Source organism: Triturus cristatus, chromosome 6, assembly GCF_964204655.1.
Source record: "Triturus cristatus chromosome 6, aTriCri1.1, whole genome shotgun sequence".
NCBI classification, from domain to species: Eukaryota; Metazoa; Chordata; class Amphibia; order Caudata; family Salamandridae; genus Triturus; species Triturus cristatus.
Genome location: NC_140589.1, coordinates 22,783,603 through 22,807,758, shown reverse-complemented (window position 1 = coordinate 22,807,758; position 24,156 = coordinate 22,783,603). Strand labels below are relative to the sequence as shown.

General features: G+C 45.8%; 1 protein-coding gene across 1 annotated transcript in view; it reads right to left on the bottom strand.

The window, feature by feature from the left end:
- Positions 1-24,156, bottom strand: part of CUL9 (cullin 9) — a 751,325-nt gene that overhangs the window by 455,558 nt on the left and 271,611 nt on the right. The window contains exon 14 of the mRNA XM_085610160.1: positions 5,228-5,333. Within this exon, the coding sequence (XP_085466286.1) occupies positions 5,228-5,333 (106 nt within the window). The remainder of the gene's footprint in view (positions 1-5,227; positions 5,334-24,156) is intronic.

Sequence of the window (24,156 nt, the reverse complement as noted above, 5' to 3'; positions counted from 1 at the left end):
CTTGGGTGCTGGATTCGGGGTCACAGTCGTTCGGGGGGGGGGGGAAGGGGGGACGTCCTCGGGGTCTTTGTCCACTCCGGCACAGGCCAGGCGTGGCGGGTGCAGAGTGTGCAGGGTTCGCGGCTCCGGGCTGATGCCAGGGGATAGAAACTTGCTTTGAGCAGAGTCACTGCTCGTGGGAGTCCCAGGTGCTCAGAGTCACAAGGTAGCCAGGTCCTCCGGGGTTTGTGAGGTTGCTGTCCGCAGGAGGTGCCGGGATTTAGCAGGAGCAGGTTCGAGGGTCGACAGGCCGGTAGGGCTGGGGCCAAAGCAGCTGGTGTCTTCCTCTTCTTAGCAGCTGCACGGCAGGTCTTCTTTCTTCTTGTTCTTTTTTAGTTTAGAATCTAAGGAAGGAAGGTTCAGGGTGTCACTAAATACTAAATTTAGGGGTGTTACAGGTAGGTAAAGGGCAGGGACTACTGGGTCCCTGTCCTGGGGTGGGTACACCCCCTATCCTGCCCCTCTCCTGTGGGAGGGGGGCAGTGGCCTAGTCCTGATTGGGCAGGGCTCCCCATCTTCAGGATGGCGAGGGCCCGGAGATGTGCTTCACCTCGCCTCCCCCACCTGAGCGGTGGCGTTGGCAGAGCTGGCACAACCCCTGTCCTTACTTGGAGTTTTCGGCCTTTCTTCCCGCCAGAATGGGGGTCAGAACCGGTGGGGGCCAGTTACGGAGTACAGCAAGTGGCCCGGAGAAGCTCACAAAGGCGGCATGCCTTTGAAGCTTCCCCCTGCCCATCCTGGGGGAGGAGACCTAGCACCTCACCCAGGATGTGAATTTTTGCAGGCCCAGGAGAGCGGGGGGCTCTCCACCCAGGGGTCCAGCAACAGGTCTGCTGTGTGGCAGCCTAGGCAGCCTCTCAGACAAGACGTGGATTGTAGGTTAGGTTTCAGAGGGCATCTCTAAGATGCCCTCTCTAGTGCTCTGTACATTAAATCCCACACTGGCATCAGTGCGGGTTTAATGTGCTGGGAAGTTTGATACCAAACTTCTCAGTCTTCAGTGTTGCCATTATGGTGCTGTGGAGTTCGTGTTTGACGAGCTCCCAGCACCATATACTCTTAAATGGCGGCACTGCACTTACAGTGCCCAGGAATGGACCTGGGACTGTAGGGGCACAGGGCTCATGCTCCTGTGGCCACACCACTGGCATAGGGCACCCAGCTGGAGGGGTGGCTGATGTATGCCAGGGCAGTGTAGGTTGTGGGCATGGCAAACAGGGATGTGTGCCATGTCGACTCTTTGTTTGGTCTTGTACCCGGACACTCAGCCTGCAAGGGCAGTGTGTTTGTGTTAGGGTACAGGGCCTCTAAGGGTGGCACAATAAGTGCTGCAGCCCTTAGAGGCCTTCCCTGGTCACAAGACCCTGGATACCTAGGGTACCATTTACCAGGGGCCGACATGTGGCCAGGGTTTGCCAATTTGGGTTTTAGGGAAGGAACATAGGCCCTGGGCACCTGATTGGCAGGAGTCCGGGGCTCACTCAGTCAAAGTACATTCAGCAATTCAGCAAAAAGTGGGGCATACCATGCCGAAAGATGGCACTTTCTCACAGCTACGATACCCTATTTAGGGTCATGTTCGTGCTAAATAAAACACCAAATAAATAAATAAATAAGGTGTGGAAATGCAACAAAAATCAAGATCACAGACGGATTTTGGGATAGTTTTATGAGAAAGTGATATACAATTAACCTAAATAAGAAACATTTATCTAATCTGAAGTAATCATGAAATCTACTAAGGGCTGTAGCTCAAGAGGACCACACCAGATACCCCAGTCCATTGTGAATCAACAGACTTAAGTGAAGCTTGGGGCATCAACCACACCTACCACCTTGGAGCAGGAGAGTGGCCCAGGGAATAGGGAAGTAGTTGATGGGAAAGTCAAATGATAATAGGTCAGCTTCAATTGGAGGGCAGAACCTGCTAAAGTTCCCCGAAAGAAGTGATCTATCGCACCTGCACTCACTTCTGTAGGACAGCCTATAGATTACATACGTCTTGGTGTGAGTTCACCCCTCAAGAAAAATGTTTTGGATCTTAAAAGATATCGCAACCAATATACAAATGCATCAAGTGATCAATGTATTCAATTGTATATAAAAAACATTAAGATCAATGCGACGGCGCAGTGGGTGTGTCAAGAGAAATGTGCTTAGTGCTCTCATACAAGTGATACACGTGTGACAATACACGATCAAGAGTGCGCATCAAGTAAGAGAAATAAGGCCCATTTTATTCTGATGTACAATCAAATTGGGTCTGTAGAACTAGTCTGCAACGTTTCGATTCTTCAGACAGATAGAAGAATCATCATCAGAACTCTAAGAATACAAGACCTCAAGAAAAATAGAGGCTGGGCACTAATCAAACATTACTGAAGTCACTAATGAGCTCAAATCAGCTAAACCTGTGCAAGAATTGCATGAACTCCTAAACTGCCAGAGTAGTACGGATGGGGACCAGGTGGATATGGTAAAGTGAGCAGGTCAGAGGGGGCCACTTCTAGAATATAAACGATCCTACAGTCCTACTTTGGTGCAGTATACACAGAGCCACTTTCTTACACACATTGACTGGATTGGGAGGACAGCAGAGATTTTCACTCAAAAATGAGGTTTACTTGCATTACCCTACCTATGCATTGGAGCACGTTTCTGATATTGCAAATGTAATTATGACCATGATCATCTCCAGAGAGCGAACACGATTATCGACCACAGCTGTGGTAAAAGTGGAGGTGAAGGCATAAAGCGTACCTAGGCCATACAGAGGGCTTTAGACTCAGCGGAAATCATCTTACCTGTGAGCTTCTTTACCAAAGAGTTCTACCATCTCTGCTTTAACCTGCATTACGTGCAATGTAAGGTTTCAACCTTCTGCTAACAAGGCGACATAGTGCTGTCCTTTGGGAGTGATGGGTGGGAGGGGTGCGCTCCTCAAACATCTCATCAGCGAGCCCAGGATCTCACTATCTCTTTTGTGGCCCACTGCAATTTGGACGAGGGAGTTGTTTAGGGCTCAGCTGTGAAAAGGCAGCACTAAGCAGCAAGGATTCTGAAGAAATGTTTGCCTTCCGACACTAGTGAAGATATTGTGTGAATCTTAACACCACAAATACCACTGTGGCACAAGGCGAGTCCACTGTTAATCAACCGGAGGAGCACCACAAAATAATAGAACAGTCACAAGAGGAAATCATCAGCAGCATCCAAGAATCCCATAAAAAAGCAAATATTTCACAAAAGTAGGAAAAGGCATATGAGGACCGAATAGATAGAAAAGAATGGCTGAGCAGTGTGAGAATAGTCAGCAAGAAGTAGGTAAAAGGCAACTACCGTACAGGATGAGGAAAGAACAGCGCTCGGTAAGTGAGGGCATCACCAGCCTGCAGAGAGGATAGTGAACTAAGGGGTAAGGGAAATGCTTGCAGTCTGTTTATTAATATCTAGTTCTCAATACTGGTTTGAGATCTCAAAGTCTGGCTTAAGAAATAGGCAAGATCTTTTAGAGTGCATGTTAGCAGACTTAAAATGGCATCGCTGCAGATTTCAGACATACGTGGTTAGCTGGCTAATCTACCAGCATTTAGAAAACTCCTTAAACCTGGTCTCGTTTCTCAATACTCTGCACTGTATCTGGGTATATCATCTTTAGCACGTGGGCACCAGGTGAAGGTCCATGTCCTGAGGTTTCACTCTATGTTTAAGATCTGTGACACTACAGACTCCTCACAAATCGTCATTTGTGCACCATAATTTGATGATGATATGCAAAGGCAGCAGAAAGCAGAAATCAGGCAGAAATTTAAACTAGTACAACAAAGTCAAAAGCAGAGAAAAGAATAGCAAGAGAAAGAAAGAAGCAGGAATGGAAAACCACCAGCATTTACTAAAGCAATAAGTCTCACCTTTGGGACCTATTGGTTTTTCCAATGGTTTTAGCCAATATGTTAACAAATTTAAAGCAAAACAACAACAAAAACCTTTTCAAAATGTGGAGAGAAGTAACATGCACGAGGGAGGAACTAACAGGTTGGGAGGGGTGAAGCAATAGGTTGGGTCGAGAGGGGTGCAGAAGTGACACGGGGCCCGGAAGCAACATGGCTGGGGGGGCTTAAGCTACATGTGGGATGCTGGGGGAGAAAGGATGCGGAGAGGGAGCAAAGTGGAGCGCTAGAGAGGGAGAGCAAACGGGCAAAAAAGAGCAGGGAGGAGCTGGTAGGGAGAAACGTACTGGCAAAAAAACAACAATTGAAGAGGGGGAGGCACACAGGTAACGGAGAAGAACAACAGTGTGTACTGGGAAGAGAAGTAAATGAGTGAGACACCAGGAAAACACATACAATCTTGTGCTTAAACAAATAAAAAAACAGTAGCAACTGAAAAGTGAGCAGTGGTAGGACACAAGTAATGTGTCCATGCTCTAGGGGAAGAGATGAATCCAAGAGGGAGGAAAGCCTACATATGCTACTGAATAAGACAAAAGCAAATATGAGAATGAAGGTAAGCAATGGGCGTCTCTGAACCCGCTGTATGCTAACAATACGTCTTGCAACAGACCGTGCTTGTGCTGCCTAGTAGGGAGACCTAAAAATGGGACAAGGTATCAAAGAGTCAGGATAACAAAAAAGGCAAGTGAAGGGTCTAAGTTAAGAATAGTTAGGTGATAAGGTTAAAGTTAAATCAGTTTAGATAAAATTGGTGATAAAAGCAATAAAGAGGCAAACACTTTGGAAAGGAAATCAAATCAGAACAGGTAAGTAAAAGAAAGGGATAAGAGTAGGATTATATCTGAAAAAGCTGAAGGGAAGGAAAACTAAAGGGGGGGGGGGGCAGATTCCCTGTCGAAGAAATACAAATTAATATTAGATTAAAACACATTTATGAATCTGAAGCTAAGCAAACACGAATAAAAAAAAGTAACTAAAAATGAATAACTCTCAGATTAACCCTGAAGTAATGGTCCTGATTTGAAAACACATGGAACCATAGTTAAGGAGGGCAGATAAAAAACTGTCAGCTGAATATATCAGAATGGCTTTAAAAAAAGATTTTCTATCTAAGGCATGAACCTGTGTCATGAAATGAGTAATGCAGACAAAGCTAGACATCCCGATAGAATTGATCAGAACTGAAAGGTTTGGGGAAAGGCTCAACCCTTCTGGTCCTGCCATCTCTTGCTCACCTCTCGATCAGTGTTGTGGGCGGACATGGACGACAAGCAAGGCTCAATGCTCTCGTGCCAGGGCAGCACATCCTCCTGGTAATTATCCAGGAACTTGGTCAAGATCCTGAAAAGCAGATAAACAAAGAGTAGGAATATTAAAGGGAGGACAGGAAAAACATATCACAACCTCAGCACACCAGACCCATGGCCACAATCCTGCCAAGCTAAACCAGCACTGGCAAAGCCAATAGATCTGGCTTATGTTTAAAACAAAATTTTTCAAAAAGTCTGGTTAACATAAAAGGACATGACATTTTTGAGGCTTGCAATTTTCAGTTTTTACTGATTTTTACAGATAAAAAAACTATTTTTTTTCCTGTCTGTATTTGTTTTTAAATATGGAAAAATAAAGAAAATGTTTACTTCTGGATGATTCTCATTACTCTCAGTCATGCGTGCTAGACTTGCAGACTGACAGGCAGGTGAGCTAAAAAAACAGAAAAACGATTTCCTAATGAAGCACAAATAACTGCAGCAGGTCAGCTGTTTGAGAAGTAGAATGTAACTGATTCCAGAGGACTGCTGTACTGTGAATGGTTAAAAACTCAACGAACATTCGAACAACAATAAACTTGGAAATATACCACTGCAGGTCTATTGTTACACTAAAAGCAAAATAGATTTGGATAAATATAGATAAATTAGTTTAAAGTATGATTAATGCAGGTAAAATGGGCCTAAAATAAATCTGGATAAATACAGACGCAAAAAAACACGGGAGCCAAACGTACACCCTAGCAGCTGGGCCTTGTGAAGGAATGACCTAAACTAAAAGACAGTAGGATAGGATGGGACTTGAGTTTGATTTGGTTGTAATATCAAGAGGCACCCGGCAAGAGTGGCCCTGCTCTCCTTTATTGTTTGCCTTGTATATCAACCCCTTTTTGAACCTACTGGAAACTAGGTTAAATGTTCTAGGGGCCTGGAATGGGAGTTACTATATTAGCATATGCAGATGACATTGCTGTTATTTCACCAGATCCAGCCACAACTGTGCTAGAGATCGAACAATTAGCAGTTGTATTTGGGGAATGATCTGAATTTAAGTTAAACATAGCAAAAACACAAATAATTTGTACAGAGCAAATATGTATTAACGATGCCAGGGTTACAGAAGAGGCTACATATTTGGGGATTAGAATTAACGCATGTCTGGAAAAGATGGTAATATCGAATGGGGAACCCCTGTTATGCAAAATAAGGAAGGATTTGGATAGAATAGAAGGCTTGCATTTATCCATAGTAGGCAGATGCAACGTTTTAAAAATGGATGTGTTGCCCAAAGTGCTGTACTATTTTAGATGTCCCCCCCCGGAACTTACTCGGAAGCAACTTCAGAAATTACAATCCATTTGTAGTAGCTTTTTGTGGGCACAAGGTAAGCCCCGGCGTGCCATGAGATACATGACTACCACAACTTCAAGGAGGGTGGGCTGTTCCCATTTATTTGTTTTATTATTGGGTGTGTTTATTACAACAAATGGGTATCTTGTTGGTTGCGGAAGCTGAGGGAAAGATAGAAGAGTTCTCAAATATTTTCCAGATTTTGCTGCGTTCAAAAACAGAGAGGAACTTCTTTCAAAACTTAGAGCCTAGTTACTACAAAAAAAAAACGATTTAAGGTGCACCAAGCTGCCCATAAAGCATGGTTACAAATTCGTAAATATTTGAAGATTGGTAAACTTAATTTTTACACACCTACCTCCTCCCTAGCACTACCTCCCTTAATTTTTTACGACGCTGTCATGGTTAGATGGCAAAGAAAGGGTCTTATGACCTTTGGGGATTCCATTAATAATGGTGCTATTAAGGTCTATTCCTCGCTGGTATCCGAATACGATCTCCCTCAAGCTGATTTTTTAAAATATTAACAAATACGAGATTACCTAACAAGAAGTGTAGATGTAACGAATTTGGCAAGGAAATGTGATTTGCTAGAGATACTGAGGAAGCACGGCAGGATTGGTAACTTATATCAAAGTCTTATTGAATTACAAAGTGATGATCTCGAAATACAGAATCTTAAATGGAATTATTAATTGGAACAGGAAGAGAATATCCTACAGGAATCAATTGCGTTGGCAGATAAGCTTCTGGTATCCTCCAGTCCTAAATCACAATATTATAAAACTGTATTCAATTTGTACTATACGCCTGCCAAAATAGCACAGTGGGGGGGCTAAATGCGGGTAGATGCACGCGATGTGGAAAAGATCAAGCTGATAGTATTCACATGTTTTATGAATGTCCAGACTTGAAGCAATTGATAAATAAAATGGAAGCCTTTTTGACAGAGGTGACAGGGGAACAGATTGTGATTACCCCAAAGGGGATGATGTTGGGAGTACTGGATGGATCATTGGTGGAACAGGGGATATATCAATTTAGGAATCTTATTTTTATTGCTGTAGCAGTGGCAGACTATGTATTGCGTCATTATGGAGGGAGACAGAACCACCATCTTTTGAAATGTGGAGGGGTAGATTTTATGCTATCTATAATCTAGGAACATAGTCTTTATGCCCTTAAGAGGCTTCATAGGCACAATTTAGGCATAAAGATATGGGGGCGCTTGTGGAGTATTTAAAATATTCATGATTTAGCCTAACTTTTGTGCTTTGTATGCTTTGGGTTTAACATTTGGCTGTCTTCAGGGCTCGGTCCTCTGATATGATTTATATATTGTTTCTCCCTCTTGTTGATAGATTTTGATTTCATGTCTGTCAGATTTAGATAAGTAATGACCTTTTTGCTGTCTTGTATATTGTGTAAAAATGCACTGCAATGATACTGCGATCCCGCTCGACTTGCTTTTTTTGTAAATGTTTATTGACTGTCTTCGGCGTACAAAAGTAAAATTAAAAAATAAATTAAAAAAAGGATAGGATGGGAGGAGGCTGGGAAGGGAGGGATTAAAATAGTCGGGTTGTTAATCATAGTTACCAATAGGGACAATATGAAAATGTACAGGACACGAGTGGAAGCTATTTAAACATTTTTAAAAGGCATCACGATCATCAGAACTGCATACTGATTACAGTTCACCCTAAATAATATAAATTAAAAAAAGTATTTTAAAAAAGGCTGCATCATTGAAACAAGAAAATGCCAGTATACAAAGCGACAACAAAAAAGTATTTGATGTGTCATTAATCAGTGTGATTTTGAGATGTGAGAGCCCAATGTGTATTACAATTAAGGCTCCCAGTTTTATGGCATTTACTTTTATTTACATTTCTATCTGTATTTAACCATTTCCATTCTTTCCTCATTTTATATGTATTTATCCATATTTATTTTACGATTAGTGTAAAAACATGAAGCTGCAATGGGAATATTTCCACATGTAACGGACTAAAGTTTATTCATGTTTGGGCATCCAGTGGTTCTCAGCCGTTTACAATATTCTGCAGTCACCTTGAAGCATTTGTTCTGTAGAACAGCTTAAACAGCTGTGCTGCTGCAGTTAGCGAAGCTTCATTAAGAAATCGTCTCGACTGTTTAACGCCTTCCACCTCTCTCATATGCTACTGGCCTGGCACTCTTGATTGACAGTAGCGAGAATTGTCAAGAACATTCATTTTCACAATTTATCCATATTTAAAAATAAATACAGATAGGAAAATAAATGTTTTTCTGTCTGTATTAATCTGTAAAAACAGAAACCCGTGGAGCCGAAAGTACAATGAAACTCTATAAGAGGCAGAAGGATGCACGAAACATCCAAAAGCGCAAAGTGAGATAGTAATACTCCTCTGGGCAGGACAAAAACATGCTTTGTATGTATTTTAAAGCTTAAATAACACAGGTCTCACTCAGCTGCACTGTCAAACTACACCTAACAATCAGTTCAATCAATCAATCAATCAACTTTTATTCGATTTTCAAAGAAAATCATACAAGTTTACATAAAAAAATCAATCCATTAAAACAAACAATCTTATGATAAAAACTGTCAGGTCGATGCCTAAGATATATAGAAAAGCAACTACATTAATTCATTAACTTCATGCAAACCCTAAAAGTCCTGCATATATATTTAAAGAATACAGTACTAGCAAGATTCACGTAAAACCCCAGATAAAAAATGGGAGACAAAAAAGCACAGTTTGGGAGTGGCTAAAAATTGCAGATATAGATTGACCGGTCTAATTTACCTAAATCCCAGGGCTGCTAAAATGGGTCTTAAAAATTTGTGTCACAGGGTATAAAACTTAGGAAACAACAAAACTATATGCAAAGAGGTGCAGATAGAGGGGTAGTCACAGTTACAAGGGGGTAGGTTGGATTGTGAGAACCAGACACCCTTGGGGAATAGCAGTTGATGGAAGATGTTCAGCCTCAAAATTGTTAAAAGACGTCGATGGTTAAGTGGACATGTCCAGGGAAAGATAGGGCTCCATTCCTGGGACTGATTTGACCAAGACGTAGGCTCGGTATGACTGTTTAGCTGAGGCAGAATGCTCCCTTTCGGCCGCCACTTTCTGCACAAAGGCCTGCTTCACCCAGGTTAGGTCCTTTTTTACAATACCATGAGGGTCAAGAAACAAGTCTTGGCGGCCCAGTTCGGAAAAAGATCTCGTAATGTATGAGATTCATGGGATCCGGGTAGACCTGTCCAGAGTCAAACAATCCTCGAGGACAAATCTGTTCAGATGAAGATCCTCTGTGTGCCAGAGTGAGCAGCACAGGAGCAACAGACGACTGCAGATCAGATCTGAGATGAAAGCCAGACCTAATTCCTCAGGGACGATCTCCGCTGAGGTGGTCTGGCTGACAGATTTCTCAGAAATCGGTTTTCGATTAACTGTATGGAGTCCACGTTAGTGTAGCCCCATATTTCACACCCATAAGTGGCCATAGGGTTGCATTTGTAGACCGTTAACAAAAGTGTGTGGGGCTTGTGCCCAATTCACTCGCATAATCAAGTACACCAGAAATGGCTCTTTGCAGGGTGATATCATTTTACCTTAACAACAGGGATCAGTTAAGGCCAGAGTTCAAGAGAAGGCCTAGGTAAGTGAAACTGACCACTCTGCTTAATACTCAGCACTGTGCACAAAGATTATAAGATTTATTTTTGGGCCAGCTACCATAAAACCAATTTTTTTTTAATTGGTAGAAAGGTCCAGATTTTTAATAAAGATGATAAAAGAATCTGAAAGACGTTACAGGCTCTTGGCACTGCGGGCAATTTAAACTGCATCTTTTGCATAAAAAAGGACCGGAATTAGCATTCTTCCCATCCTGGGAACGTCTGCCTCAATGTTGGTTAAAACCTGCTCTAGCCGATTATTATACATTATGAATGAGAAGGGGGCAAGGATGCACTCCAGCCAAACTCCCGTCTTGTTTCTAAGAGCTGGGTGCATTCACCATTTGGGCCGTACCCAACCACCCCATTGAGTCCTTTTTGTTGATCTCTCATGAAGGCAACCAGGACTTGGTGCACCCCCATGGACCCCAGCTCAGACCAATGTTTCTCCCTACTGACTTTATCAAAGGCTGAGCTGAGGTCCATAAATGCCGTAAGGATAACCCTCCCTCCCCCAACCCCCCTTATCTTTAGTAACAGTCTTTCAGGTAAATCCTCTATTTAACTGCAGATTGCTCAACTTCAGTTTATTCCCAGGTGCCAAACTGGACCTGGAAAATTTCAACGGCAGTGCTCCGGAGCGTCTGCAGGTGCGACTCTGCGCAGGCTTCGCACCATGGCAGACGTGACAGTAAAGAGTTGAATATTTACACCAACTCAGCGCGCTGATATCAGTGTCTTGACTCTTTCCTTTTCAGCACCGTCAGATGAGGAGCCAGAATACTTAATGGCAACAGTGTTGTGATCTCTAAATGTTAAAGAGGTCACGCGACAGAACATGGAGGTTGAAGAGCAATAAGGAATCTGCAGTTAGACAAGAGTATCCACCAGAAAAGACGCTATCGCAGGTAACTTGTTCTTCTGGTGGATACTTCTAACCGCATATTCCTTGCCTTTACCAAAGCAGCAACCTTCGACCTCAAAGGTGGAGGTCTGGGGAGTTGGATCATACCGAAAGTACTGAAGTGAATGGGAGCAATACCAACATGCATTACATGTTATAACTCACCACTGAAATCAATGGGAGCAGTACAACTATGCAATATATGCTATTAACCACCAATGGGAGCAGTACCAACATGTAATACATGTTACCACTAAAGTCAGCAGGAGCAGTACCACTATGCAATACACACTATTAACCACCAATGGGAGCAGAACCAACATGTAATACAGGTTATAACCAACCACTGAAGTCAACGGGAGCAGTACCACTATGCAATACACACTATTAACCACCAATGGGAGCAGTACAAACATGTAATACATGTTATAACCAACCACTGAAGTCAACGGGAGCAGTACCACTATGCAATGCACACTATTAACCACCAATGGGAGCAGTACCAACATGTAATACATGTTATAACCAACCACTGAAGTCAGCAGGAGCAGTACCACTATGCAATACACACTATTAACCACCAATGGGAGCAGTACCAACATGTAATACATGTTATAACCAAACACTGAAGTCAACGGGAGCAGTACCACTATGCAATACACACTATTAACCACCAATGGGAGCAGTACCAACATGTAATACATGTTATAACCCACCACTGAAGTCAATGGGAGCAGTGCCAATATATAATACATGTTATAACCCACCACTGACGTCAATGGAAGCAGTGCCAATATATAATACATGTTATAACCCACCACTGACGTCAATGGGAGCAGTAGCAATATATAATTGTGAGAAAGTGGGTTTCTGTTGCAGTAAACCTCCCCCCCCCCCCTTTTTTTGTTGCCAGACTACTGATGCTCTTCGACTTGGTGTGTTCTGGAGCCCTGCCAATCAGCACCCCAGGGCCTGTGTTCTTTCCCCAAAACAAAACCCATTGACAGCTGTGGCCACAGGTAGGTCCCTGGTAAATGGTACCCCATGTACCCAGGGCACTGTGACCAGAGAAGGCTCCTATGGGCTGCAGCACCAATTGTGCCACCCTTAGAGGCCCTGTACCCTGACACTCACACACTGCCTTGGGTGCAGAACAAAGTGAAGAGTCGACATGGCACACATCCCTGTGTGCCATGCCCACAAACCACTGCCCTGGCATACATCAGTCACCCCTCTAGCTGGATGCCCTATGCCAGTGGTGAGGGTACAGGTGCATGAGCCCTGTACCCCTACACTGCCCAAGTCCATTCCTGGGCACTGTAAGTGCCGACCTGCCATGAAGAGAATATGGTGCTGGGAGTTTGTCATTACAAACTCCATAACACCAAAATGGTTACACTAAAGACTGGGAAGTATGGTATCAAACTTCTCATCACATTAAACCCACACTGATGCCAGTGTGGGATTTAATGTAATATGCATAACAGAGGGCATCTTAGAGATGCCCCCTGAAACTCAACCAACTTCTAGTGACCTGACTGAGTGGCTGCCTAGGCTGCCATCACCAGACATGTTTCTGGACCCCTGGGTCGAGAGCTGCTGCTCTTGGGGGCCTGAACCAATGCACATCCTGGGACGAGGTGCCAAGCCTCCTCACCCAGGATGGACAGGGTTCACAAAGGAGAAGCTTCAAAGGCATGCTGCCTTTGTGAGCCTCTCCAGACTATTTGCTGCTTTCAACAACTGGTCCCCACTGGTTCTACCCCCCACTTTGTGCGGGAGAATCAGCGGGGAAAACAAGGGCGGGAGAGAGGTGTGCCCACCTATGCCAACTCCACCCCTCAGGTGGGGGAGGCGAGGTGAAGAACAACCTCGAGGCCCCGCCATCTTGAGGATGGGGGGACCCAGCCAACCAGGGACAGGCTCCTGCCCCCCTCCCACTGGAGAGTGGCAGAATAGGGGGTGTACCCACCCCAGGGAAGGGACCCATTGGTCCCTGCCCTTTACCTACCTGTAACGCCCCTAAATGTAGTATTTAGGGGGCACCCTGAACCTTGCTTGCTCAGATCCAGACAAGAAAGAAGCTAAGAAGAAGGACTGAAGAGCCGTGCAGAGCTAACAAGAGGACAACGCCCACTGACTTGGCCACAGCCCTACCGGCCTGTGTCCCCTTCAAACCTGCTCCTGCGAAATCCCGGTGTATCCTGCAGCCAGCAACCTCAAGAAACCCGGAGGACCTGCTTGCCTTCACTTCTAACTTCTAAAGACTGCATCTCCCGTGAACACCGGATTTGTTCAAACTGCAGCTTCTGGTGCCAACCAGAGACCGCGAATCCAGCCTACTCTGCACCCGCTGAACCTGGCCCGAGCTCAAGTGGAAAAACACCACGAGGTCACCCCAGTAATCCTGACCCGAGATCCGGCGACCCCTGACCTGCCTCAAGCCTCCAGCCGATGTCTTCAGCCTAAGTCCAGAAGGCCCTCCTAACCGCGACCAGAAGCTGGTAAGAAGATCCAACCCCAAAAGGCACCCCTGCACCTGACACCCCACGGCCTTTGGTGCCCAAACCGACTATGCCTAACCAACCCTTAACTTCCCAACTTACGTCTGCAAGTGGTGGTCACACCCAGAAGCCCTTCGTCTCCCTGCCTGCAGTGCTTTTGCAAACCGGAGGTTGTCCATAGAAAACAGGGCGCCCGGTGTCAAAACAGCACTCTGCACCCGACCGCCCCAGTGCCGCTGAGGGTGCAGCTTTGTGCTACTTTGTTTCCCCATATGCCCTGACCTTAACCCTAGGAGCTTTGCTCCCACAACCCAGTGGCCTGCTTGCCAGCAGCCACCAACCGGAGGCCCCCTATCCCCCATTGGAAAACATTGGGCCTCAACATTCTGCACCCGGCCGCCCTAGTGCCGCTGAGGGTGCAACGAGAGTCCATCACTGACCCTGGGGGACCCCGGAGTCTAACCCCAGAACCTTAACTCCCACAGTCAATTACTTACCTGTCTGTGAACCGTTAACCTGATTTTTCTCCATAGGAGAACATTGATACTTTTTCTCCAAAAGGTTTTTAAGTGTGGAGTTTTGAAATCTGAAAATATTCTTTAAAAATCGTACGAATAACCAAAACGTAATTTCTTACCTGTTTCCAGGAAATGTCCCAGTGCTGAATCTAGGCATCCAGCACAGAGTTAGAAAAGTAACGTAAAAAGTAACTTATCTGTAATTTCCTGAAAAAGCCTATTCATTTCAATGTACTGCATTTGCTAAGTGTTGCATACTACTGCTCCCCTGTAAATCAAACAAAGTACCATTTATATTGCATTTTCAAACTGTTCTATAACTAGTAACTTATTACTGAAAAGTATTTAATGCTTACCTGTGCCAGGCTTGCTTGGTTCTAAAAATAAAACAGTATATTTTTATAGAAAACAATTGTCCCGGAGTTCAGTTCTTGAGTGTGCAAATTCATTTGCTGACTGAGTGTGTACATCAAATGCTTAACACTGTCCTCTGATACTGCCTTACTGCTCGACCAGGCTACCACTATCAGAGAGTAAGGTTCTATCCAACTTTAACCTCTGTCTACCTCCGGGGACACTTGGACTCTATACACACTGTACCTCATTTTGGTGTAGTGTATATAGAGCCAGTTTCTTACACTGCTGCACTTCATGGAGCTCCCCCCTAAATATTTCCAAAACACTGGTGTTGTTCCTGCACTTTGTGAGGTGCTAGATGAGCAGATTCGCACATTTTAAGCCTTGACCACAGGCTTGAATCTGTCTTGGATTCCTTTTGCAAACTTGCACTGTCCTTTTCTATTTGAACCCGGGTGGCTCTGCCCCACCAATCAGACACCAACGGAAGCCTGCTCCAGTAAGAAACTGGCTCTATATATACTACACCAAAATGAGGTATTGTGTGTATAGAGTCCAAGGGTCTCCAGAGGTTTGGCAGAGGTTAAAGTTAGATAGAACCTTACTCTCTAAAGTGGTAGCTTGGTCGAGCAGTAAGGCAGTATCAGAGGACAGTGTAAAGCATTTCATGTACACAGTCAGCAAATGAATTCACACACTCAAGAACTGAACTCTAGGCCAATTGATTTGTATAACAAATATACTGTTTTATTTTTAGAACCAAGCAAGCCTGGTACGGGTAAGCATATAAATACTTTGCAGTTGTAAATTACTTGTATGAACACAGTTCAAAATTGCAGTATGACTTGTACTGGTTTTGGTTACAGTTTTAAGTAAGCAGTTTGCAACACATTGCAGGTATAGTACATTCAAATGAATGGGCTTTTTAAGTAAAATACAGTTAATTAATTATCAGATTACTTTTATTAACACAGGGTTGGATCCTAGATTCAGCCCTGGGACATTTCCAGAAAACAGTTGAGTAAACTCATTTTAGTTAGAGGTACGATTTTTAAAGAATATTATTGTATTTCAAAATCGACACAAAAACTTTTTCACATAGAATCACCAATGTTATCCGATGGGAGGAAATTCACTAAGCAGGTAAGTTACTTTTGTGTTACTTTTGTAATCCAGTGCTGGACTTCTAGATTCAGCACTGGGACATCTACTTAAAACAGGTAAGTAATTACGTTTTTGTAGTTTGTACGATTTTTAAAGAATATTCTTGTGTTTCAAAAGTTGACCCTTGAAAACTTTTTCACTAAGAACCCCCAATGTTATCCTATGATAGGAAATTCAATTCACAGGTAAGTTACTTTTTAGTTACTTTTCTTACTCAGTGCTGGACACCTGGGTAAAGCACTGGGACCTTTCCTGCAAACAGTTGAGAAAATTTGGTTAGGTTATTTTTGCGATTTTTAAGGAATATTTCTGGGAGAAAAAGTGTCAATGTTATCCTATGAGGAAAAACAGGTTATAGGTTTCGAGGTAAGTATTCGGTCTTTGAAGTTAGGGTTCTCGGACCAGACTCAGGGGTCTCCCAGGATCAGTGATGTACTGTTGTTACACCCCCAGTGGCACTAGGGCGGCCGGGTGCAGAGTGTTGAGGCCCAATGTTATCCTATGGAGGATAGAGGGGCTCCGGTTTGTGGCTGCTGGCAAGCAGTCCATGGGATTGAGGGAGCAAAGCTCCTAGGGTTAAGCTCAGGGCAAGTTGGGGACCAAGTTAGCACCAAAGGGGCACCCTCAGCGGCACTAGAGCGGCCGGGTGCAGTGTGTTGTTTTGAGGTCGGGTGCCCCGTTTGATTTTCAGTGGGGATTTTTTTGGTTTTCAGCTGCAGACTCGGTCCAGGAAGACATATACGAGAGGAACCAACAGCTGGGCAGGTAAGTTGGGCTACTGACCTTAGGGTGACTACACCCTTGGTGTGCTCACCCCACGTGGGGGAGTGGACACAATCCCTAGTCCTGATTGGGGAGTGCCTGCCATCTGCAAGATGGCATGCACTGGAGAGTGGGCTTCACCTCGCCTCCCCCACTTGAGGGGTGGAGTTGGCAGAGGTGGGCACACCTCCTGGGCTGGCTAGTTTCTCCTGCCCGTCTTCCCGCCGAAAGGGAGGGAAGACAGGAAGGGGGCCTGGTCCTGCTAGCAGGACCGGCTGGGGGTCCCATTACAAAGGCTGCCAGGCCTTTGAAGCTCCCCTGCCAAAGATGCCTCTTCCTGGCCTGGGGGAGGTGAGAACACCTCCGCCTAGGAGAGGCTTTGTTTCTGGGCTCAGGGAGCATAAGCTCCCACCCTAGGGGTCCAGAAACATGTCTCATGGTGGCAGGCTGGTGTGTACAAGTCAGGGAACCCACCAGGGGCTGGTAGTTTTTCAGGGGGCAGCTCTGAGATGCCATCTGTGTGCATTTTTCATTAAATCCCACACTGGCATCAGTGTGGGTTTAATGGGCTGAGAAGTTTGATACCAAACTTCTCAGTTTGATACCAAACTTCTCAGTTTGATACCAAACTTCTCAGTTTGATACCAAACTTCTCAGTTTGATACCAAACTTCTCAGTTTGATACCAAACTTCTCAGTTTGATACCAAACTTCTCAGTTTTCAGGGTAGCCATTATGGTGCTGTGGAGTTCGTGATGACATGCTCCCAGCACCATATACTCTTAATGGCAGCACTGCACTTACAATGCCTAAGAATGGGCTTAGACACTGTAGGGGTACAGGACTCAAGCACCTGTACCCTCACCACTGGCATAGGGCACCCAGCTATATGGGTGACTGAGGTATGCCAGGACAGTGTGTGTTGTGGGCATGGCACACAGGGATGGTGTGCCATGTCAACTCTTTACTTTGTTCTGCACCTAAACAAGCAGCCTGCAAAGGCAGTATGTGTGTGTAATGGTACAGGGCCACTAAGGGTGGCACAATAAGTGCTGCAGCCCTTAGAGGTCTTCCCTGGTCACAGTGCCCTGGGTACCTGTGGTACAATTTACCAGGGGCGGTCCTGTGGCCAGAGATACAAATTGGGTTAGTTTTGGGGAAAGAACACAGGCCCTGGGAACCTGATTGGCAGGGGCCCAGGGCACACCAAGAAAAAGTGCATCAGTAGTCTGGCAAAAAGTGGGGGGGTTACTGCAACAGCAACCCACTTTCCTACAGCCCCCCACTAGGCTGACAATTCTTCTGGTGCCGGCGTGGTAGCCAGCGGCTAATTTCTCTAAGCCGTCAGAGTGTCCCCTATCAGACACGAGCACACAGCTCACTGCCATAGGAAGGACACAGTGGTGCCCTTCCCTTTCTGTGCCCTCTTTGTCCCAGAGGATAGGATCCTGGGACATACTTGCGACGGGCCACAAGGGTTTAGGGTGCTTGTGAGCTAAAGTTGGCTTGTGGATGGGGCCCAACGCATGCCCTCTCTCCATAAAACTGTCAGCAAATTTGTGGTAACCTTTCTGATGGGAGTCACCCAGACTCTGGACCAGTCCACACAAGTCTCGCGGGAACCCTTCAGGGTTTCCCAGCAGGGTCCATTCCAACTGTTCCTCAGGGTGAATAAAAGGACCAGAGACCCTGTCCCTGGAGAGGTCCATCCTAGTCTTAGGGGATCAGCTAGAAGTCCATCTTTTCAGGGGCTTCAGGAGGCTTCCCCTTCCAGCTAGGCATTCCTTCGCTCTCATTGCACCGTGGTCTAGTGTCATCACTTCTATCTCTCCCTTGGGCAGGGGTTTTTAATTGGGAGCGGAAAGTTCTAGAATCCAGGAACACCTTGGCCAATCACCACTCCTGTCTGTGGAAAGAGCTTCCCTCAGTTCTATCCCTGGCTGATACAACAGCTATCTGATCCATTACCACCAAAACTTCAAAGGTGATTATATAGTGTGTTTGGTTGAAGTCTGGCTCTCCTCCTTCCCTTCCAGCTGCCCGGCCTGCCCCAGCCCAGGTGCAGTGTGATTAACAGATGCAGCTTTTCTCCCCACCACAGCCCTTCTCAGGAACTGAATCAAGAACTGTGAATGGTTCTCTTGTGTGGCTCTATTTTGTGGAGAGGTGTTTGATCCTCCTGCAGGACATCAGAGTAATTAACCTCCATTTGTGTGGTGAGGGGGCAGATGACAAAAGCCCAGTATCTGATCATGAATTGAGCCAGGGAAATATTATTCTTAAAGTGCCATAAGGAGTGTAGATGTATTATAAGGGACTGTGGACTTACATTCTGAGTGCATGTTTACCCCTAGATTGCTATCTTGTTGGGGCCTGTAGGCCTAAGTGAGCAGGCCCGAACTGGGAACCAAAATCAGTCCTGGCAATTTTGACGGACCTGCCCCCCTGCTGCTTTTGTTACTGGGGCCGGTAGAGCAGCACTGCAGCAAAATCGGGCCCCAGTGACGAAAATGGCACCCACCACTGTAAAATTGGTCCCCACCCTTCCAGCCTTGCGGGAAAACGCCCGATGCCCGTTTCAGCTAGTCTGGCCTGTAAGTAAAGCAAAACTGTACTTTAGTTAAAATGTCACTGAAAACGTGTCCTACTGTTTAAGCACCACAGACCTTCAGAAAGCACTACAGAGGTGGGAGGATGGGGCTGCTTTTTGGCCAGTGCATAGCAGATCTTGAAGCAGAGGACTATCACCTTGATATGGTTCGCTTCTGCATCGAACTGCCCTCCTTTGCAACTCAGAAGTCAGACTGATCATCCCCCAGATGATCTTTTGTCTGGTCAATGTAAAGGCAATGCAGGCTCTCCTCTCCCAAGACACAGCGAAGAACGCTGAAGGTAAGAACACTGGCACAGCATCGCAACCTTAGAAAGGAAAGTCAGCCTGGTCCTCTATACCAACTTGTTTGGAAAGAAGGTAGTGTATGGAGATTGTACCAACAGCGCCTGCAGCTCACTCACATGGTGTCCCGACATGATGGCAATAAGGAAGAATGGAGGACTCCCTTTCCATGCATTGGTATCCTCAAACTCTTGAAAAGGCTGTTCTGGTGGATACCGGTTGACTGGCTAAGAACGATCGTCCAGGCCCTTATAACCAGCAGACTGGACAATGGCAATGCCCTGTATTTGGGTATGGATGATTATCTATTCACTAGACTCCAGGTGATACACAACGCTTCTGCCAAGCTGGGCTGCAAAATGGACGGACACAGCTCGGCTTCAGCCTGCCTGGCAACTCTTCATGGGCTGACCATGCGCAAAAGAGCCAGCTTCAAGGTCCTCTGCCACACACACGCACAGGGCTTTATAGAACAATTGGCCCAAAAGTCTTCAAGCCAAATTGGAATTCTACAGTCCAGCACATGATCTGAGGTCACAGAACCGTGCATTTGCTAAAGCCAAGAGGATACACTAAGTTAGAGCTGGCGGCCACTTGTTCACACATCTGGCAGCAGCCCATTGGAAAACTTTACACCTAGACCTTCATCTTACAGTCATCTCTGGTTAAGAAAAAAAACTAAGAACATAGTTTTACAGGGATTAATGTATTTTCATCAGTTGACAATTAGCTTCATTTCCAGTTCTCACAGTTGGAAGAATAGAGAGTTTTCTAGGAGGTGGCGTAACAGCCAGAGCTGACGACTTTGGAGCTGGGGATCCCGGTTCGAGCCTCGGCTCAACATCCTGCAATTCAGGCAAATCACTAAATCTCCCCATGCCTACGAACAGCAGCTGGATACTCCCACGAGTGATGAGCCACGCTCTACAAATTCAAGTAGTAGCAGTAGGGGATATCCTCTTGGGAATGAATGTTTGCGCTCTATAAATACAGTAAGGAATATGCTACTTACCAGTATGCACCTGTTCTTGGCATGTAGAGCTGCAGATCTACACACTTGTGCATAGATCGCCATCTGGTGTTGGGCCCGGATGTTTGCAGTTTGTTTTTCCTCTTGGAAAGTCTTTGGAAGTCACGAGGTCGGTGACTCCTCCCTTGGATCGCATTGCGCATGGGCTTCGGCTCCATCCTCAGATTGTTTTTCGCCAACAGGGAAAGATGGAGCGTAGTAATAACAGTGAAGAAACCCATGTGTGTTGTATCTAAATAAGATAGACTGGAACATATACCGGTAGCCTGGGAGGCGGGTGGGCGTGTGTAGATCTGCAGCTCTACATGCCAAGAACAGATGCATACTGGTAAGTAGCATATTCCGTTCGAGGCATATGAGCTGCAGATTACACACTTTTGCATAGACTATATAGCAGTTCCCAACCTTAGCGGTGACCACTAGTATCTGTTGCAGTGGTTTGAAATAGTGTTTTAGGTACAGCCTGGCCCACACTAGCTTGTTGCTTGGTTTGCACATCTACACAGTAATGTTTAGTGAAAGTGTGCGGTGTTGACCATGTAGCTGCTTTGCAGATATCATCTAATGGGATGTTCCCTAGAAAAGCCATAGAAGCCCCTATCTTTCGTGTAGAGTGGGCTTTAGGGGGAACAGATAGCGTTCGTTTTGCTTTGTGGTAGCAAATCTGTATGCATTTTACAATCCACCTAGCTATCCCTGATTTTGAGATGGGGTTGCCTTTGTGTGGTGGAGAGAAAGAGACAAATAGTTGTTTGGTCTTTCTGAAAGGTTGTGTTCTCTGGCTATAGTAAAGTAAGGCCAGTTTAACATCTAGCGTGTGTAGAGCCCTTTCTGCAACAGTTTGAGGTTGCGAGAAAAATACCGGTAATTCTACCGATTGGTTTAGATGAAAGGGGGAAATGACCTTGGGTAGGAATTTTGGGTTGGTACGGAGATCAACCTTGTTCTGGTGCATTTGGAGAAAAGGTTCTTGTATAGTAAGTGCTTGTATCTCACTGACCCTTCTAAGGGAAGTGATGGCTACAAGAAAAGCTGTTTTCCATGTGAGAAATTGCAGTTCGCATTTATGCAAAGGTTCGAAGGGTGGCCCCATTAGCCTTGTGAGAACTATATTTAAGTTCCACACAGGTGAGGGTGGTACTCTGGAGGGAAATATTCGTTTCAGGCCTTCCATGAAGGCTTTAATGGCAGGCACTCTGAAAAGTGATAGGTGCTGTCTGTTCTGTAGGTAAGCGGCAATTGCTGCGAGGTGTAGCCGAATGGATGTATATGCTAGGTTACACCTTTGTAGATGGAGCAAGTAGCATATGATGTGCTGTATAGATGCGTCTAGAGGATTGATTGTGTTGTTATGGCAATAAACAACAAATCTTTTCCACTTGGCAGCGTAGCAGGCTCTAGTTGTAGGGCGTCTAGCTTCTCTAATGACGTTCATACAGTCAGGGGGAAGGTTAAGGTATCCGAATTCTAGGATCTCAGGAGCCAGATCGCAAGGTTGAGCTGAGCTGGGTCCTGGTGTCTGATCTCTCCATGGTTCTGGGTTAGGAGGCATGGTGAGAGGTGTAGCTTTTGGTGTGGTACTACCGAGAGTTCCAGCAGCGTGGTGTACCACGGTTATCTGGCCCACGTTGGAGCTACTAGGATCAGTGTGAGGGAATGCTTTCGCACCACTAATGGAATTAGTGGGAGAGGTGGAACGGCGTACGCAAATTTGCCTGAGCAGTTCATCCATATCGCATTGCCTTTGGACAAAGGGTGTGGGTATCTGGCGGCGAAGCTTGGGCATTTTTTGTTTTTGTGGGTGGCGAAGAGGTCTATCTGTGGATGCCCTCACATCTGAAAGAACGGGTGAAGAACCTGTGGGTGAAGTTCCCAATCGTGGATCTGCTGCGTCTGTCTGCTGAGCAGATCTGCCATGGTGTTTTGGACTCCTGGAACATGTTGGGCTAGGAGATTTTGTGTGGAATTGCCCATTTCCATATGCTCTGTGCTAGTTGAGAGAGCTGTGGAGAGTGTGTGCCGCCTTGTTTTTAAATGTAGTAAATGGCCGCCATGTTGTCTGTGCGAATGAGGACTGCCTTGCCTAAAATCTGTGTTTGAAAGGATTTTAGGGCTAGAAAGATTGCCAGTATCTCCAGATGGTTGATATGGAGTAACTTTTGTTGCGGCGTCCATGTGCCCTGCACTGTGAGGTGTAATAGATGAGCTCCCCAGCCGGAGAGCGATGCGCCTGTTAGTATTATTTGTGGAACCGGGTCCAGGAACGGTCGACCTCTGGAAAGATTTGTGGTGTTCCACCACTGCAGAGAGCAATGGGTGCGACCGTCTACCAACACCAGATCTGTCAGTTGCCCCTGGGCCTGGTTCCATTGGCGCGCTAAGCACTCTTGGAGTGGACGCATCTGGAGTCTTGCATTTTCATAGTGCCTCACGCAAGAGGCCATCATCCCTATCAGTTGCATAAACACTCTTGCTGGAAGAGAGTGTTGAGGTATGAATCTTTGACGCAAAGCCTGAATGCTTGCAATCCTGGCAGGATTGGGGTAGGCTATGGCTTTTGAGGTGTCTATGGTGGCACCGAGGTATTGCTTTATGTGGGATGGTGTTAGCTGGGACTTTTGGTGGTTCACCGTGAAGCCTAGCTGGTGAAGTAGTTGGATTGTAGTGGCGGTGTGGTGTACACATTGGTTGTAGGATGTGGCTTTTATCAGCCAGTCGTCCAAATATGGGAAGACGTGAATGTGCTGTCTTCTGAGGTGTGCCACCACTACCGCTAGGCACTTGGTGAATACCCTTGGTGCTGTTGTGACCCCGAATGGGAGCACCTTGAACTGGTAGTGTTGCCCGTCCACTACAAATCTGAGGTACTTTCTGTGAGCATGGTGTACCGGAATGTGAAAGTATGCGTCTTTCAAGTCCAGTGTGGTGAGAAAGTCGTTTTGGGAGAGGAGCGGAAGTACCTGCTGAAGTGTTACCATGTGAAAATGGTCCGAATGTATGTATGTGTTTAGAGGCCGGAGATCTAGAATAGGTCGTAGAGTCTCGTCTCTTTTTGGTATCAGAAAATATAGGGAGTAGACCCCTAAATTTTGCTGATTGGCGGGAACTTGTTCTATTGCCTGTTTTTGTAGAAGGGAGATTACCTCCTGTTTTAGTAATGTGGAATGTTCTTGTGACATTGGGCGTTGCCTGGGTGGAATGTTTGGGGGGTAGATGTCAATTCTAGGCAGTACCCTGAGCGAACAATTTGGGTCACCCATTTGTCTGAGGTGATGGTCTCCCAGACCTGAAGGAAATTTTGTAGCCTGCCCCCGACCGGAGTGGGATGGTCTGGAGGGAGCGGGGGGGAAGTCATTGGGTAGGCGGTGTGGCAGAGCGGGCGGTATTTGTTTTGCCTCTGCCTTTATTGTTATTGCCCCTATAGCCGCCTCTTTAATAACCCCTTGTGAAGGTGGACTGAGCAGGGGATTTGTAGGAAGTGGACGCGCTATCTGAGGAGTAGCCTCTAGCCGTACCCCGAAAGGAAGAGCGGCGAAAGTAGCGCCTAGGAGGGTGTGACTGCAGGGCTCCCATAGATTTAGCCGTATCCGTGTCCTTCTTCATTTTCTCGAGGGCCTCATCTACCTTTGGGCCGAATAGGTGTTCTTGGTCAAAGGGATGATTTAGGATGGAGGCCTGTACCTCAGGTTTGAAGCCTGATACTCTCAGCCAAGCATGG